General features: G+C 32.3%; 1 protein-coding gene across 4 annotated transcripts in view; it reads right to left on the bottom strand.

Moving 5' to 3' along the window:
* LOC117793440 (protein pangolin, isoforms A/H/I/S) overlaps positions 1-18762 on the bottom strand; it is a 44379-nt gene extending 25617 nt beyond the window's left edge. Inside the window, exons 1-6 of one of the 4 annotated variants that reach the window (XM_034633864.1) lie at positions 18527-18761; positions 14724-14872; positions 14456-14645; positions 13208-13256; positions 8442-8539; positions 383-494 (exon numbers count right to left, since the gene is read on the bottom strand). In XM_034633864.1, the coding sequence (XP_034489755.1) occupies positions 383-494; positions 8442-8539; positions 13208-13256; positions 14456-14620 (424 nt within the window). In that variant the 5' untranslated portion in view covers positions 14621-14645; positions 14724-14872; positions 18527-18761. Of the gene's footprint in view, positions 1-382; positions 495-8441; positions 8540-13207; positions 13257-14455; positions 14873-18526 lie in introns of those variants that run through there. The other 3 variants (XM_034634020.1, XM_034633789.1, XM_034633943.1) reach the window with 3 other exon arrangements.
* Between the last annotated feature and the right edge of the window lie 807 nt (positions 18763-19569).

The raw sequence follows: 19569 nt of genomic DNA, 5'->3' as shown, positions 1-19569 counted from the left end.
AATGATAGCAATTTTCCACACAATTGATAAATAATTATCATATTATTCACGCCGAAGACGACGAATATATTTGCATTTTATTGGGTGAAAAAAATCTATATATATAAAATAAATATATTGGCAGGCATTTATTTTATATTAGAATTAAAAATCACCTCTATGTTAACATTACCAATTCTATGTAATTCTGATTCCTGAATATTTTTTTAGCATCTACTTCTTTAATCAAAAAATTTACAAAGAAGTAAGAAAACTATAATCTTGTACTTGACTGTAAGACAACTGATATTTAGTTTAAATATATAAAAAAATTGTAAGCTTAAATTCGAGTTAACCTTAATCTACTCTTTATAAATTTTATTTATAACATTTTATGACTTACCTATTGCTTTTGGATCCAGCTGATATGGGGGAATTCCGCAATGTGCAGGCGGCGGTGTCGTCAGTGGGTCGCCGTTATGACAGAAGAAAGGTGGTAACCCTATTTTATTAGCCTGCAAAAAAAGAACATAGGTTTATTCTTAGGAACATTCAATGTCTACATAGATATTGCTTGAGTTCTATATTTAATTTGCTCTTAAGACATATTTAAACATATACCCATGAATTTTTGGGATAGATAAAGTAAGTCCAATTGAAAAATAGGTAATTTTAACCCAATTGACATGATTTAAAAGGCATTGCTAACCGAGATGTTTCAGATTTGATGGAAATATAAAAGTTTAAAGTTATTAGAAAAATATTGAGAGAATAAACAAGCAATCAAGAATGGAAATGATTTATACCAACTAGCAAAAGGTCATTACACTTTACATTTTACGTTGACCTCCCATGAGAAGCAAGCAATGCGCAGAGGGACATGAAGAGGAACAGTGAGAGGAAGAGGATATAATGAGACCATACAAACAGTTGCCCCACAGCGTAGCAGCTCATCCTATTTCACTACTTCACTGACCCACCTCTCCTTCTCTTTAAAGCTTTTACTTGAATAGCAAACTGTCGATTTGATATAAGTATTCATTATATTTTCGATTCGATTTTAATTAAATTCTCTTATAATTGTTTAAAAGCAAAAAAATAAAATTAATCAATACAACATAAAATAATGATTATTCCTTGAGTTCTATATTTTATTTTTTTTTTTGTGAAAAATAATAATTTTAATTACTCAAATTGTAGTTTTTACTTTTCTTGGGCAACATTTATATATATATTCTTACTCAGTTAACGAAGACGAACCTATATAATCCATTTAAAAATAATAAAACTTTGGCTCAACAACAATGATCATTTTTCGAGTTTTAAAGTACAACTTAAAATTAATGAATCATTGGTGCAACAGAAACCGAAACCAACCGAAAATCTCCCAAAACTCATTACATTTTTGGGAGATTTTCGGTTGGTATATGTATGTTGTAATTAAATCGATAAAATTTAAAAATAATCATTACGAGTATATTGTAATTTTTATTTTAAAAAAACTTATAATGATTACCCTGATTTCTGATTAAAATTAAAGATTTATGCAGACGAAATTTCAGAATAGATCAGATGTATTTTAAAAACATAATTATTTTTCCTCTTAAGAAAAATGTTCAATGGAAATAAATCTTAAATTTCTTAATGAATTATATAAAAGATACGAAAATAATATGAAGTAATCGCTTGGACCACTTCTATAATTATTGTTATAAAAATACATATATTGCCATAATGGTTCTGAATGTCCCTTTGCTTGATTGTCCCTAACGTTGTCCATGATGTTGTTGTCATTTCTTGACGTTTTGTTGTTAGTATTGTAATAAATCTGCCAGCTTCAACTGGCCGCTGCTCATACGCACTTAAACATTTGAGTCAATTGGTACATTACTGTTAGTCGAGAAATTTAAGTCCGAGTGGCGTAATGGTTCGAGTTTGGGTTTCCGGGTTCGAATCCCGCTCTGAACAGTTTTCATAAATAAATTTAAATAAATATACGCCCGTCGTCAAAGTATCAAACATGTAGTTTTAAATTCTTAAATAAAAAACTAATAAAACAAAAAAAATTTTTAAAAAAGCAAAAGTTAAAAATATTTTTTTTTTTACTTTAATGCTCTCGACAGAGTTCCACGAAGAGTCCCTAATGTTTTATGTGAGGATAACCTTAGGGAATACCTAGGTTGGTTTCCTCTGTCCTCGTTCCTAGGAACTCACAATGTTAAAGTCCACAACGTTTTCCAAACAATGTCCACAAGGTTTCCTTATTGATTAGGGACAAATCCACATGGATTCCACAACATTTCCTTGAGGTCTGGAACTGCTGGGCATATATTCATTAATATCTATGTATGTTTCTATCCTCATAAACACTCTTACATACATTTAAGTTTCCATATGTTTGTGTGTTTCGTATTATCACTGATATTGTTGTCGCGTCGTACATGTTGTGGCTTGATGAATAAAGCTACAACAACATGCAAACGACAACAACAAAAAAAACAACAATAATAATAATAATAACAAGCAACAGAAACGGCAACAGCAGCGTGTACAAAGCAAGCGGCGAGTCAGCGAAACTGAAAATATGTCTTTGATGTTGCCGCCGCTTAACGAATATAAAAAGTGCCGCCAACGCTGCTGCGCTTCCACTGCTTCGAGCGTTCGCTAGCTCCACACTGACCCCCTAGCTCCCTCTCTCCCTTCCGTCGAAAACATGGCCACCCCATCGCCTCGTGGTGCTGCTTAAACGATAAACGTATGTTGCTGCTTTGGGTTCATTTCGATTTTATGGCTGCTTCGTTTTGTGTTTCATTTTATACACTGTAATCATTGTAGCCAAATCGAGTATATATCGAGTAATATTCTGCTATATATTGTGCTATTCCCACTGCTCTACAGTGCATATTAGTTACATAACAAGACATTACATGAAAAAGACTAGCGGCAAATATAAAACTTACATAAGAATATTCGTTACATACTTTTAGGCGCTTACAACCTTAAAGCAGCCGTGACGACCGTATTATTTGCCCGATCTCATTGCGAATAAGTAAGATGATGGATAAAGTTAATTAATAAAACATTATCATAAAAACTTTGCGTGTGGTGATTGTTACGATTTAAAACAAGCTTGTTCTGCTCCACACTCATAGAAGTATCTGTGAAAAAATTGGTTGCTTTATCCGTTTTAGTCCCTGAGGTGTAGACTGTTGATGCTGGTTACATTATGGGGTCGGAGATAACTCCTTCTCCCTGTTACATACATTCCAACGGATACAATAAACCCTTTAACATATTTTATATGTAACGGGTATAATAAACATTGTAAAATAATAAAATGCAAAGTATTCTCTTTAAAAAAGACGACAAATATTACTTATTTCTAGTTTGTTTGTTTGCCTACATGAGTAAATATCGAGTGATTCTTTTAAATATGTATCTACTATGCATACATGAAAATTTGAATTTACATATATTATGCAACTGGTAACAAATATATGCATGTATAGGCATAATCCAGTGATCCAATTTTAAATGTGATCAGCTTGGAGAAACAATTATGGTTACAGCCCTAGCGTACAGAAAGAAATTGAAAGGGGGACTTTAAAACACAGAAGAAAGGAATTTGCCTAAATGATGCTCTACAAATGGAATTGGACGCCATTGTTTAAAATATGAGCTGCAGCAGAAGATTTTGGGGGTTGTTCTTTGTCTCTCTCATTAAAAGAAACGTCAGCACTCGGCATTTTCGGGTGGTTGGCTATACGATGATATGTAGTTGGGGTAGTCAAAAGGCGTTTTTTTAGATTGCTTCCTGAGTTCGGAGACCCAGACGAGTAGTACGTACACGCCTGAGTATGTGTGTGTGTGTTTCTGTATACATGTGTGTGTGTGTGCGAGTTTGTAGATTGATAATGTTTACATACGTCGTAAGTCAGAAAGAGACCAAGAAAAAGAGAGTTCCTATGAATATATGTATGTGTGTCTGTGGGGGGAGTGGCTGTAAGTGTGTATATGTGTGTGGGTGGGTGTGGGTGTATGTGTATACACAAGCCTGAAGCCTGAAAGTTCTACCACCAAAGTACAGCGAACCGATAGCATTCGGTGAATAGCAGCAGAAACAGCAACAGGGGAGGATGGAGCAATAAGTACGAGTATTCCGCACTTTGGGGGGGAGAGAAGGGAAGGGATGGGGGTGCGTTCTGCTGCGTTGTGTTGCGTTGTAGACTCTGATTAAAGAGAGATTTAAATTGAAATACTTTTTTATGCAGGCAAGAAATTCTATTGGACTGTCAATTGGAAATACTGTTTTAAGAATTTTAGTTTTTGATTCTCAGCTTTTTCCCATAATCTCTTTTAACTATACAAATAAAATCGATTTACTTGAATACATTATTAGATGGATTATACATACTTATGACTGAATTTACAGATATACTTTGAACTTCCTTCGAATTTAAGTATATTGGTATTTTCGCTCCATTATTTACTAGTTGTCAATTGTTTCTTTGTGTTTTTGTATTATTAACATAGTCTAGTGGATTAAAGCAGCCGCAACCCATTGTTTCTTAATAACTTCTAAGTTTAATATCTTCTTTTAATACAATTTTTTAATTGCGCTCAACAAAACAACAAAAATCTAACGTCATCCAAAATTTACTGTTGCAAGGATTTTTATTAATTAATAAATTAAGAAATTTTAGGATCATCTCTAATTTTTATGAAAAGAAGCATCGGTAAAGGTTATAGTCGAAGTTCCGACTATAGGAATACTCTATATAATTAATATTAATTACCAAAGTATTATCTTAAAAATTGTGGAATCAAACTTGATTTGCTCCACACTCCCTGGCTCAAACATTCAAAAAAAGTAAATATACCCTTTTACTTATTATAAAAATACCCTGCAGTGTAAACGACTAGTTTTTACTAGTACAAAACTAGTTGGGAAAGGGTGAGCAACTGGTTACTTATCTAGTCCAAACCCATGTATTAAAGTCGTCCATTTAACAAAGGCTTGTCATGGGCCTCCAACTAGTACTTTCTCAACTACATTCGGACTGGTTGCATGTATTATGGGCCTGAAGTAGTTGCTTCTTAACTAGATTAATAACTAGATGCCAAAAGAAATGTGTGACAACTAATCCTTCTGTACCCAAATTTGTACTAGTTGAATATATTATACATCGGAACTAGTTGAATATATTATAGATCGGAACACTCAGAAAAAAATCCTGTCGAAACGGTCGAAAATCGTTCCCAAACGTAGTCAAAAACAGCGTGACACCGTTTGCTCATAGTTCATGAACGATTGTGCATGAAATTTTTTAAACCTATGCGTCTTTTTTTTACGAACGAATGGGAATAATTCAGAAACATATTGAGTATAATTTCATAACGAAATTGTATTAGACTATGAACAATTTTTGGTCGTTCTAAGAACGAAATAACATTCAAAAAATAAAAAAAAAAGTTTTTTAAGAGCTTGCAAGCAAGTTCCAGCAGTTGAACCGGCCGGCCGACCGAGCCCCCTTTTACGCAAGCTTCTGCTTTGGTGGTCCGAATTAATTGCACAATTAATCTGAGATAGCGTCTTAAATGAAATAAAAGCGAATAATGTAAGAACTGTAACTGCTTGTATTGCAATGTACTTACTTAAAAACTGTTTTTGACCACAGTGGAAAACGAACCCGGGTTCCCCGAAACTGAAGCGGTGACTCTACCCAGAGAGCAATTGGAGCATCATTCGTTTTATATGTCAATGTAATGTTGTTAAATATCTTACGCCTATCATACTTCATGAATCGAGTTTTATGTATCGAGACAATGGGGTCACAGTTTCAAAACACATGTAGTTGTTTTGTCAACCAAAAACTAAGATCAATTCGGTCACGAATCATAACTAAACGTGCTTGATATTTTTCGGTCTTTTTTCTTTGAGTTAACAAATTAAAAAGATTATAGATCGGAACTAGTTGTTTTGTAACTAGTTGATTACAGAAATATTTGTTTCCTTTTTATTACTAGTTGCCATACTGGCTTTTCTAATCAACCCGGCACTGGTTGCATTGCAACCAGTTAAATTGTCATATAATTTCGACTACTTTAAAGACAGTTTTAGAATGACAATTGACAATAGTTCCGGTTTGGGAAGTTTGTTAACCCACACAAATCTAGTCCTTTGCAACCAGTTAAACTCTCATCTCATTTTAACTACTCTTAGCGCAGTTTTAGAGGGAAAGTTGATAGGATTTATGGTTTTTCGTATTTTTTAACTCACACAAATCTAATTCCATTGCAACCAGCTTTAATTCTCATCTCACTTGAACTACTTTCAGACAGTTTAAGAGGGACTGTTGATAGTTGTGATTAGGGATTGTTTTTAACTCACACAACTTTAGTACTCTGTAACAGTCAAATTCTCATCTCATTTTTGTTTATTTTAGCTAGATTAACACGCCCAAATCTTATCCGGTTGCAAACAGTCTAATTTCAGTAGCCCTCTTACTATTTACTAAACTACTTTTCCTTGTACTAGTTGCCCTTATACTAGATCTAGAACTATTCGTTTTTGACACTAGTTAACTTTTTCCTGCAGGGTACAAGTTAAATGAAAATTAAGTTTTTCATGTAATAAAGTTAGGGTTCATTTTGAAAACTTTTTTAATCTTTTATCGATATTTTTAAGGTCACGGGCAAGGTCGGACAAGAGTTCCTCCAACGGTTTTCTAATAAGCAAATGTACCTTAATATTTCCAACGCTTTTTTTATACGCACATCCTCAAGGACTTTGAGATGAGAGTAACAGAACCTAGACTCCGACACAGACCGGACCTGTTGATGCCGTAATGTCGCATTAATGGTTTAGGATGTTTGCTGGCGGTATTGTACTTAACCTTTCTTTGTTATTATGGACCCCTGTCAGGGTTTCCTTGCAAAACTAATGTTTGGGACAACAAATAAGAAGAAAAGAAGAAAATAAAAGGAAAATCCCATGGGGTGAAATTGTTCATCCGAGAAGACGTGTTTCGTATGGTTTTCTTTTGCTTTCTTTTCCTTGTTCACTTGATGTCCCTTTGCGTTCGGCAATTCAGTTTGCTTAGATACAATGTCTAGCGGATGAATGCCAACAAAAATTAAATTGACACTACCTGCAATAGGTGTCAACCAATCAGTTTATTTCTCTAGCCTAACCTAATATATAAATTTTCAATTTCCAGTTGGAACGCTCCAACAGTTATCGTTAATAGTCCTCGCACTCAATTTATTTTCCGACAAGATAAAGAAAGTAATGCAATAGATAGAAACAGATTTCCATATCATAAGTAATCCTCTACAAATAGAGATGCAGTCTGTCTTCTTTTTTTTTATCAACATACATATATCACTTGCTATTAGTAGTTTTTAATTTCAGGCTAGGATGGACATAATCTCAGCTGAGATACATATTAAAAAGGGAGATGACAGATCATAGCGATAATGTGACAAACCTCCCTTAATAACCCAGCAAAGGTATTTTTAAATGTTTTAAAGTTCAGGGCACTATTATTTTGTTTGAGTGCTTGGTTACACATAACAATTTGTCACCCCTTCGTTTATTGGGCTGCTAACAAATGCTTCTAAAATGCATTCACTCCCCTAGCAGGACAACCCTCCACCTTTTCTACACACTTAAAATTTGTCAGGAAATAAAATTATTTTTTGCGATCCGACGATTAAATACGCTTTGAGCAATATAAGCTAAATATGTACATTCATAACTATTGCATTCTGTTTTACTTTACTCAACTGTTTTACAGACTTACACCTAATATGTCATCATAATTACCAATGTATATAATTTATTAGTTTGGCAATGCATCCCACAATCTTCGCTACAACATTGTAATACCCTTGAAAACGTATAGCAAGTGATATATTTATTTATATAATGTATGTAATTTTTATAGACCGCCCCCATAATTTGGCCGAATATACCTCTACTTATCAATAAGGATGTGATGAGAAAACAGCGATTATTATACCTTTACACAACAACAAAGGATCAAAATTTTAATAATTATACAGGTACAGGTATTACACTTTTTAATACGAATGTACAATGTACATAGATGCATACATAAATACATCATGGTCTTTAAACAACGTTTATTCAACGAATAATAATAATAGTCTACAAGAGAATTTTTTTGTCAGATAATACTTATAAGGTAAATTGATTCTTTTTATGTCTACTCAAATATTTATGTACCTTGAAAGGAACATGAATTTGCAAATGCTCTTAATGGGATGAGCCTTCTTACAATTTATGGTTTTATATACCCTCCAAGCAAATATAAAAAAAAAACTTGAAATAAATTTCGGCTTTTTTTCGGCTTTTGTCTACATACACTTGTAATTTACATAAACGTATCTAGTTACTATTAATATTATTCCATTCTATTTAATAGTATAATAATTACCATAGTTACGGGCAGTCCACCGGGTGCTCCATTAGCATATGAGTACGGTGATACTAAGTATCCCATGTTGAAGGTGTGGGTGTGGGGCTCAAGCTTATCTGCAAGAAGACAATAACAATAGATAATATATTAGATATAAATATTTAAATATATATGCATATATATGGTCTTAAATAAAATTGTAGAATTAAGGCACCCTTTTTCGAAGTTTCAAAACAATTCTTATTCTGGATGGCACACAATTGTAAATATTTAAGTGCAAATACGTGGACGGGTATCTTGAAGTCTTATGTACATTTAAATTATGTAGACTTCGGATAGTGTATAAGTAAGATCTTGTACTTCAAAACAATTGGCTTGAGTAATTCATTTCAATCAACTCGCCAAGAATTTTTCAAATGCTTATGTATATAGTACATAGGCATTAGGTACTATCTCTGTCAAGTCTAAAATTATTAATTAACAAAATAACCAAGGCTATAAGTCGAATTGAGAATGGGAAAATCCTTTTTTTTTTTTCTTTTGCTAAAATTATATTGTCCATAAATAAATTACACTCTCCGACAAAATGATAATTTAATTGAAAGATTTGCGTTTTCCTACTTAGGACAATGACTTGTTAGTCGATCCTGTCTCGTGTTTGTATGTATGTATGTATGTATGTGTACCCTGGACAAACCACCTTAAAGATTTTGGTTGTCGTATCATTAAAAATTTCACAGCTTGTTAGAAAAGCAAGCGAAGAAAAGGGCGCGCTACAATACACAAATATCCTCAAAATGATGATAAAACAAGGAGCAGTGCACAAACAAGAGACACATACACGCACAAAAAGATAAATAAAATAAAATAAAATAAAAACAATGAAGCAACAACAAATTTTAAATCAAATTGCCAAGAAAAAGAAGCAAGTCGTAAAAATGGAAAGAGAATTAACTAACACATACAGCAGAAAAGAGGGTACGAAAGGTAGTAAACGGGTAACACAATAATCCAAGCGTTCTTGAAATAACAACAACAACAACCACATCAACAACAACAATGTCTGGCAGAGTACCACAACTAGCGAGAACTTGAAACTTCAACACAACAACACACAACAACTAGAGATGGGAACGGGCCTTTTTTTTGGGGACCGGTACGGCCCGGTCAGATTTTCAAAAAGGACCGTCCCGGCCCGAAATTATTGTATAATACAACAAAGTTTTTTTTCTAAATCTATCGATGTGTATCGATTAAAAAAACGAGTAAATGATAATCAGAGGTGTTCTACAAATCTCTAATAGAGCCAAAGCAATTGTTGGGGTTCCTAAAAACAAGCAAGCATTGCTTTCAAATGTCTAAAAAATTGTTCAGAGATTTGACAAAGTGAAATATTTATTGAATTAAATTAAATTTTTTTTAAATTGAATAAAAATTCATAAAATAAATTTTTTATAATTTTGTAAATTATGAAAAATATTTCTCAACATAAAAATTTTCTTGAAACTTGAAGAAAGCCGATTTTTTCTACTTCGAAAAAACTAAATCTCTGACATTTAAGGAACACCGACATTTCGAACGGTTGTTTTTAAAAGCAATTCACTTTAAAAACTCTAGAGATTTCTAGAACACACCTGATTAATAGAGAATCATATCCGAAACACGGGACACGAATCCCGAAAAGGCCCATCTCTACTTTAAACATCAACACAAGAACAACACACACAATAATTTCAACGCCAGTACAGCATCAGAGTTAACCACGGCGTCGACGTTAACGTCGGCGTCAGCAGCAGCGTCGTCATCGGCTGCACGACGAACGTGGAACGAGGCCGACCGTCAATTCTACGAAAACTCATTAATTTCCAAGGATACACAATACTAAGGTAGACATACACACATGCATAGTTGGCAATATACATATACTACCTATACTCAAGCACAACAACAACAAAAAACTGAACATGAATACGTATACAAAAGAGTTCAAAACTACACAACATACATACATGCAACCACACGTAACATGCATACATATGTACATGTGTATGCTTAAAAAATCAAGCTGATCGTCACACAGTGGAGAATGGAGCTCAATAATCAAACGAATTTAAAATGCACCTATAATATCTACAATACTGCCTTATTATAATTTTTTAAAGCAGAGCTGTCCCTCTTTTAAATGAGTTTGCCTGAACATCCTTCGGAAACATTCCCTACCCGTATATCTGTTCTTTTTTAATTCCTTTGCCACTTTTTAAATATTTAATTAAAATATAAATTTTATTTTTAGTCAACATTTGGGAATCGTTCATTAATAGGCCCAAGTTAAAGGAATGGATTGGTCGCAATGTTGACGATTTCGGAAAGGTTTAATGCAAATCGCTGTTGCCAATTTAGCTCCTTTTTTTTTTAACTTTTTCAAGGGGTTTTTAGGTCCTTTAAAGTATAGATGAACACGTAAACCATAAATTTTTGTATGACTCTTAGTTAATTTATGCTTAGATTTTGTTTTTTTTTTTTTTGTATATTCTATTTTTTTTTATTTTTTTGTATATTACTATTTATAAATTCTTTGTCCTTTTTTCGAGGTCCGTCTATCCTGTTTTTTTTATCTACTGTAAATTTGTACGAATATTGTACGAATAGAAAACAGTGAAGTAATTTTGGTTTGCAATCTTGTTACAAACTCAAGATTCTCAATTTAATATGTGAAAAACGAAGCCCAAAATTTTTATGTTTCAGTGTTAAGACCAGATTTTATTATATGTTGAAATATTCATTATGTACATATGTATCATAAGTGCAATAATGCGATAGAAATAATAAAATATTAACTTTGCTCTTGACTCCCATTGAATCCCTTCAAAAGCGTTCATCTCCTAAGCCCATGAACTGATGTCGTCTCTTCTGCTTCTGCTTTTTGTTTTTTTTTTGTTGAACATTGTTCTGCAGATTCTCCTTTCGTGGTCAATGACGTAAAGGCAAAAAGCTCGTTAACTGCTTTGTTATGGGGTTTAAAAGAGAGTAAATGGCGACGGCTTGTTAACTAGTTATGCTTAGCACAAAGTCAGTCCAGCCACATACACATATTATTCGAAGGATACTATTATGTACACACTAACATTTGAACTTAAATGTATTTTGTACATATTTCCATAAAATGGTAGTATGTAGATTCATAAGTATATTATATTCCTAAAATACTCTCTAGAGATAGTCTCGCAATTGAGAGTTTTTAAACAGAGTTTTTATTCCGCTTTATTCTAATTTAATTGCTTGCAGCACAAATTTTAAATAAAAAAATTTAAAATTTAATTTAAAATTAAATAAATAAATGTTTGTTGATGCTGTCATAAACTTTTGTTACTCTGTCTGTCATATAAGGTTCCCGGAAAAAGAGACAATTATTTTACTTTACAATTTAAGAATTATTACCAAAAAATATAATAAAAAAATGGACTCTGCCTGCGCTGCTCGCTTCGTTACATAAATACATTTTCCTTTTAATTATTCATAAATTGTTCATATGTATATACTATCAGTTTTATGATGGAGCGTTGTATGAACTTAACAAAACAAGATATTAAAGAGTCGATAAACATTTAACATTTAAGGCCAGTCTAACAAATATATATATATACATATATATTTATTTATATACATAGGCATTACCCATTGACGATCTTGAGTTTCAGACAAACTTAAAGCCTTTAAAGAACATTTGTGCATTTGAATGAACATATGTATGATCAAACATATGTACACACTTATTTATAATAACATAAGTATATAATTCGAATATACTAAAAATGTTTTGGTAAGTATTACACAAAGAAGCTCAAGACGCGAGAGAGATGTACGTATGTATGTATATACATACCTACACAATATTCAAGCATACTTGCCTACATACATACATGTATTTATTTATTTACTCGTTCTTTTTACGAGAAGAACATGCATACATAAATGCTCATACATGAACACATATACAAATACACACAGATACGAGATAGGCACAGGAATACTGGGACGGGTACTATGGGTACGGGTACCTAAGCCCCGCTGACGAGACGAACAAAAGAAAAAGAAAGCAAAATGTAGCAAACAGAAAACAAGAAATGAAGTAAGTAGCGTGTCGACGAGGCGATCTGCATCACCTTGTTAGCACCATGGAACCGAGGCGAAGCGGCCGACGGACAATCCGACCGACGACGCGACGCAACGCAACGCGACGCGACGCGACGGATGCTAAAGTTAAAACTCAGCGGCAGCAGCCGGTTATTTATCCGACCCACACCAACTTCAACTCCAACTACGGCTACGAGTCTCTCTCTCTCTCTCTCTGAGCACATGTTACCGCGTATGATTGCTGGTCGTTCTTGTGCTGAGTATGCTGATCACTGATTATTAAACACTGAAAAGTGTTGCCACAACACCTTTTTTTTACCCCACTCAAAAATTACATTAAATTATATAAATAAAATTTAAGGAAACCAATAAAAATAAAAAAGGAAACAAAATTTTGAATATTTAACTAGAAACATTATTTAGAGTACAAATGATTGAAAATTAAAATAAAATAAACATTCAGAGATAAAAACTAACGAAAAACTTTATAGAAAACCTTATTTTTTAAGTAACTGATATTTTTATTAAAAATGTCCGAAAGTCCTGGTTTTTCTCATAGGACTAGTATCAAGGGAAAAAAATCTCTATGCATGTCTAGGCAAATAGATTTATAAAGATTAATTAATTATTATAATTTTATGTATACTTACTAAAAACGGGACTGTGGTCAGGCCTAGACACTGTCTTGCTGCCCTTTTCCTGTAAAAATTAAAAATAATAAATGGATTACAAATATTATTGAATTTCTTGGACTAATACGCTCAATATATAACTTTGTAAGGCTTAAAAAGCTTAAGTTTACACTTCTTTCTTTTTTATAATTTACATAAATAATAAATATATTAAAATTAAAAATGTAAAATAATATATAAGTCAATCATAAAAATAACGTAAGGAATGAGAAGTAATGTAAAATAAAAAATTAAAAATAATAAATGGATTACAAATATTATTGAATTTTTTGGACTAATACACTCAATATATAACTTTGTAAGGCTTAAAAAGCTTAAGTTTACACTTCTTTCTTTTTTATAATTTACATAAATATTAAATATATTAAAATTAAAAATGTAAAATAATATATAAGTCAATCATAAAAATAACGTAAGGAATGAGAAGTGATGTAAAATAAAAAATTAAAAATAATAAATGGATTACAAATATTATTGAATTTCTTGGACTAATACGCTCAATATATAACTTTGTAAGGCTTAAAAAGCTTAAGTTTACACTTCTTTCTTTTTTATAATTTACATAAATATTAAATATATTAAAATTAAAAATGTAAAATAATATATAAGTCAATCATAAAAATAACGTTAGTAATGAGAAGTGATGTAAAATAAAAAATCCACACAAAAAGGAATCGAGTTGTCAATATATAGCTAATAATACATCGAAAGGAAATCGGTGTCAACTGGAAAGTATGGAGAATCAAAAAAAAAAGTCCAAAACAATATAAAATTGACATTCCGGAAGGCAATCGGTCAAGAATTGACAAAGTTATGACATTTTGAAGTTCTGAAATAGTGTCTAAGGGAAAGTATGGAGAGAATGGACATGGACATACCTAAGGAAGAATTGATAGTGACGCCAAAAGTTTCATACTTTCTAATTTTGACGCAGAATCAAAATAGACAAGACAATATAAAATTGACATTCCGCAAGGAAATCGGTTAAGATTTGACAGAGTTATGACGGTTTGAAGTTTTGGAAATAGCGTCAGAGGAAAAAGGGTGACAGTAAGGGATAAAATTGCATTTTGCAATTTAATTTTGCGATTTTCATGCAGGATCGAAAAATATAAGCCAAATAATAATAAAATGATAAATAGAATTTAAAGCATAATAAATAAAAAGTCAAACTGTATTTAACACGTAGCTCAATATTCAACATACCTCGCTCTCGGTTAAATCAATTAAACTTGATTTTTCTTCGACTAAAAGGTTCTCGGATGATATTTTCTCGTCTTCACGATCGCCTTCATCCTTAAATATCTTGACTTCGTCCGTGCTGCCTAAATCATCTCCAGATGACCCATGACGCGTGTGTGTATGCGGCATGGTTCAATTCTTCCGGATATTAGCACTAGATGAGCGTTACCTAAATTATTTAAATATCGCCTTCTTGCTTATGCTAAATGCATAATACATCACATGGTATAACCTCATTTGTATATCCTGCAAGATTGATTTGCCATCCATGTCGCCCCAATCGTATACACAGGATTTGGATTGGATTTGTTGAATCGCTTACGCCGATCCTGATAACGTGTACTCGTATTCAAAATGAAAGTACATTTTTCGAGTGGAGTACTGTAAGTAAGAAAATTAACACATTAACTTTATAATAGAAAATGGTTTCATTAATTAAATTTAAAGGTCGATTGTTTACATAATTCTAAAACAACACTTATGCACCCGTCTTGGTAATATTTTTAAATTGTAAAAAAGGTCAATTTTAAATAATCTTACATGACTACACGACGGACAGCCGGCTCTCCATAGATTTTAATGTTTAATATTTTAAGCGACACTAATTTATTGAAAGTATGTTAATAACAGGAGGTACTGAATTTTTAAGTCAAAAAATCGAAAATACCCCGCAAATAAATATTATTTTCTTATTTCAAATTTATATAGATTTTAGAAAATAAAATTCTTTAAAAGATCGTTTCTTTGATTCAATATCCTCTGAAACAAGCTTAAAAAAATACCAGGACTTAAAAACTTAAAAAAAATGTGGATTACAGAACCATTTGGCATCTTTCAACATTTAATAATTAAAACACTTATTAATAATTCATACAAATTATATAAAAGCCGGACACATCTATCTGGAAAAGCCAGGTAAAATCATCAAAAATGTCCTGCCGTCATTATTGTAAAACAAGTCGCACAAAAAAAACCTCTACACGAGGTAAAAGTCTAGTGACGAAAGCATATTCCAGCCCCAAAATTTCTGATATCCAACTTTGTGACGATAAAAATAAAGTTTAATATAAAAATTTTAAATAATAATATAAATTAATAAAAGAAAAAAAAACACCAATATTGGCATTCTGCACTGTGCGCAAAAAATGTAAGCTACCACGAACATAATAATTTCTTTTTGCGCAGTGCTGAATGTCAATTTTCGTTTTATTTTTTTTTTTAATTTATATTATTTTTTAAAATTTTTATATTAAACTTTATTTTTTCAACACAAAATTGGATATCAGAAATTTTGGGGCTGGAATATGCTTTCGTCACTAGACATTTATCTCGTGTAAGGGTTTTTTTTTTGTGGGATATCAGAAAATTTTGCAATAGCTTTTTTTTTACATTATATTATAACTATCATTAATGCAGACAGATAAAAAAATATGTAAATTTGTTTGTTGCATTTCTTCCATATTTAAAATATTGTTTACTTTAATAATATAGAAAACGAGGGGGCTCCGACCGCTGCTCGCTTTGCTCGCGGTGAGGTGCGGCTACAATGGAGCACGCTCGACAGTAGGATACCCTGAGCCCATGTACTCTTTTATAAAAGTTAATTTTCGACCAATTGTTCCTATGGCAGCTATATGATATATGGAACCGATTTGAACCAAATCTGGTCAGAATGTACAAAACCAACATAAATGCATATTCTATCAGTTTGGTTAAGATATCCCAAGAAAAAAAAAACTTTTTTAAGCTAAGACTTAGTTTTCGGTTGAGCGTCTTTATTGCTGCTATATGATATAGTAAATGGTATCCAGGAACCTACATACCAAGTTTGAAGCCTCTAGCTCTTATGGTCTCTAAAATCGTCGCGTCCAAGCAGACGTTCGGACAGACGGACATGACTCAATCGACTCGACTGTTGATCCTGATCAAGAATATTTATACTTTGGGGGGTCTACCACGCCCCCTTCTGCCTGTTACATACATTCTGCCATTCTGCTGTCTGCTACATAGGTTTGCTGATATGCCACTTTACTGCTGCTGTCATTTTTTAACTGTTAGTAATATATACACTTAATCGGTAATATCTTGCCGAAACGAATTTTTACAGATAAGTGTGATATACAAAAGAATTGTCATGTGTCAATTTTTCAAAAATCGCTAAAATGTAAGCTAAAGATCTTTATTTTACCTGTAAAATGTTACCTGAATACTTAAGAAAAAAAGTATAAAGGTATGTAGGACATATCTGTAGCTTCTATGGTTTGGAAACAATTGGGGCTTAAATTTTAGCGGGATTTGTCGATTTCCCGCTAAACTAGCGGTTTTTTTTTTTAAGTCGTAAAACAAACTTTTCAAGTTTTTTTTAAATAAATAATTCACCATCATTACATCTTAGGTTTCTTAGCGCGTTGATGCAAACATACAAACAAACTGAATTTTCCTCTCATTTTGAGAAGGCCACTAAAAATTTCAAATATATTTATATTTTGAACCAGTTGTCGGATTTGGGTGATCGTGGTATCAATCGACGCGTATATTTGATAAGAAAAATTTTACCAAAAAAGGCCCCAACGGCCCCATTCGCTGCGATCGCTTAAATTTTGACCCTTTCACTTACAGCCAAGTATCTCATGAACCAGGTGAGTTAGAAGAAGTATGCCATTTTGTAAGTTAGGACTACACCTTTCGATCGGTATATAACTCGACCTGATCAGACAGTCATAGCGAATTTTCCATATTAGCTGTATATATTGCTAGTCGCCTTTCGCACCCTTCGTGCTGCTTTCGCCACTAGCGCGAGCCGCCGTCCGCAGTGATAAAGTACAGCATGTCAAGTATTTACTTTAACTATGAAATCGCAACACAAATGTTTTTTAATTTGCAAAAAAAAATATAATATTGTTTCTCATTATATTAAGTTTGTTTTCGGTTCTTAGAACAAGCCAACTAAAAAAAATAAAGTTTTAAAATCCAGTAGGTTTGGCTATTTTTTAAAATTCACAGAATTTGTTTTCTTGTCAAAACAATTACTTGACACACTGTTTGAAGCACGGCCGGCCGATCGAGAGGAGAAGACGGAGAGGAAAACGAAGACGACTTCCTAGAACAGTCATCGATGTCAATGCTTTGTGTGTCCGTGTGTATTAGTGTTCACTGTCTCTTTCGAAGAGAGAGGAAAGAGAGACACATGCTGAAAACGAATGAAGAATGAAATGCATACATACATACAAACAAATAAACAAACAAACAGACACACATACATATGCACATATTTATTTAAGCATTACTGTCTATGTGAAGTTTTAAAGTCTATCTATGAACATGTCTGTACGTATGTCTGTCTATACATCTGTATGTCTGTCTGTTTGTACATATGTACATACCTGGCGAGACGTGGGTCTCGAAACAGATTGTGATTATATCTATGTGTGTGTGTACTCACAGTAGGGAATAACGCTAACTATTAGTTCAAGGTAACAAGCGAACCCAAAAACCACGAAAACAGAAACAACAACAACAACAGCACAAAACTAATGACAACGAGTTTCTATTTAGAGAGATATGATTGTAGGATATCAACAGGTAGAAAAAGAAACGAGCAAAACAACGAAAAATAAAAAAAATAGAGAGAATACGAAAAATATTTCGTGTTTTCAGCAAATATGTATATGTACGCACAAAAACATACATACATATGTACATTTGTATGTTTATAAAGTTTGTCAAGAAAGTATTTGGATAAAAGCTAAAACTCATACATACATATTCCTTTTTTAAATATATTTTTTTTTCTGTATATCTATTGTAATTCTTATTTTATTAAAACAAGTTTAAATAAATACAAATAGCTTGTATAAAACCTTCCCCTTTTTTTTTTGAAATACTAACAAAAACATATACATGAAATTGTATTTTGTCACAACACTAACACGACTAACTGTAGATCGTTGAGTGTTTAAGATGAATAAAAGATACATTTGTATCTATGTATCTAAACACAATTGATTTATATTACATATTACAAATAGAACTTACCGATTTTTGTTTTATTGTAATTATATGTCTGTAATTTGCAGAAACGCACGAGTTTAGCCAAAATAAAATTGTATTTAGCCGTCGGTAAAACAGGTTAGGTTTTTGTAAGGCTGAGATACTGAGACTGAGATAGAGATACAGATGCAGATACCGATACAGACACAAAGAATTAAATATGTGACAGACAACAATTTGCATGAACAAATTGGCACTCATTTGATAATAATAATTCTTTTATATATTTTTCATTTTTCTTGTATTTGTTGTTGTTGTATCCACTCCAAAACACACACACATAATGCACACACACACACACAACTCAATATGTACTCGCATGTGTGTGTGTGTAGATACACATGCCCATATATATGTATTAGATTGTAATATTTACAATAATATTACAAAACACACACGCACACACTTACTAAAATATATATATTTATATATATACGGATTTATTTTTATTTATTCAAAGCATTTCTTTTTATTTTCTTTCTCTCTTTTTGATTTGATTTGCACTGAATAAACTTTTATTATTTCGAACCTTTTCTCGTTACACGCACATGCCACCACTACACATACACACACACATACTTATACATATGCAGCGATGACGATCCCGATCGCACTCACATATACATGCACATGCATATGCACACTTGTACACTCGGCAACAGATACAATCATATGTAAACATGTATGTATATAGATATTTTTGCTAATTTAAATATGTACATCAATACATAAATATGCGTAAAAAGTATATACACATGGTATGTAAATTGATTTCATTTAAAATCACAATATTCCGCGATCCTCTATATCTTTTTATATGATGATATCTTTCATTTGTTGCACGTATTAAATGTAATTTTTATTCCGCGCTAAAGCTAGAATTTTTTTTATCCAATCTAATGCAATTTTAAATGCGGTAATTCAAATATAAAATTCGCTTGGAATATATCACACAACCGCTCGCCAAACCTCGCGCAATAAAAACTGAAAAATTAACAGACCAACGATGCTTCCGTACACTGGTACGG

This window comes from Drosophila innubila, chromosome 4 (assembly GCF_004354385.1).
Source record: "Drosophila innubila isolate TH190305 chromosome 4, UK_Dinn_1.0, whole genome shotgun sequence".
NCBI classification, from domain to species: Eukaryota; Metazoa; Arthropoda; class Insecta; order Diptera; family Drosophilidae; genus Drosophila; species Drosophila innubila.
The sequence above is the reverse complement of the archived record's forward strand: the minus strand, read 5'-3'. Positions and strand labels throughout refer to the sequence as shown.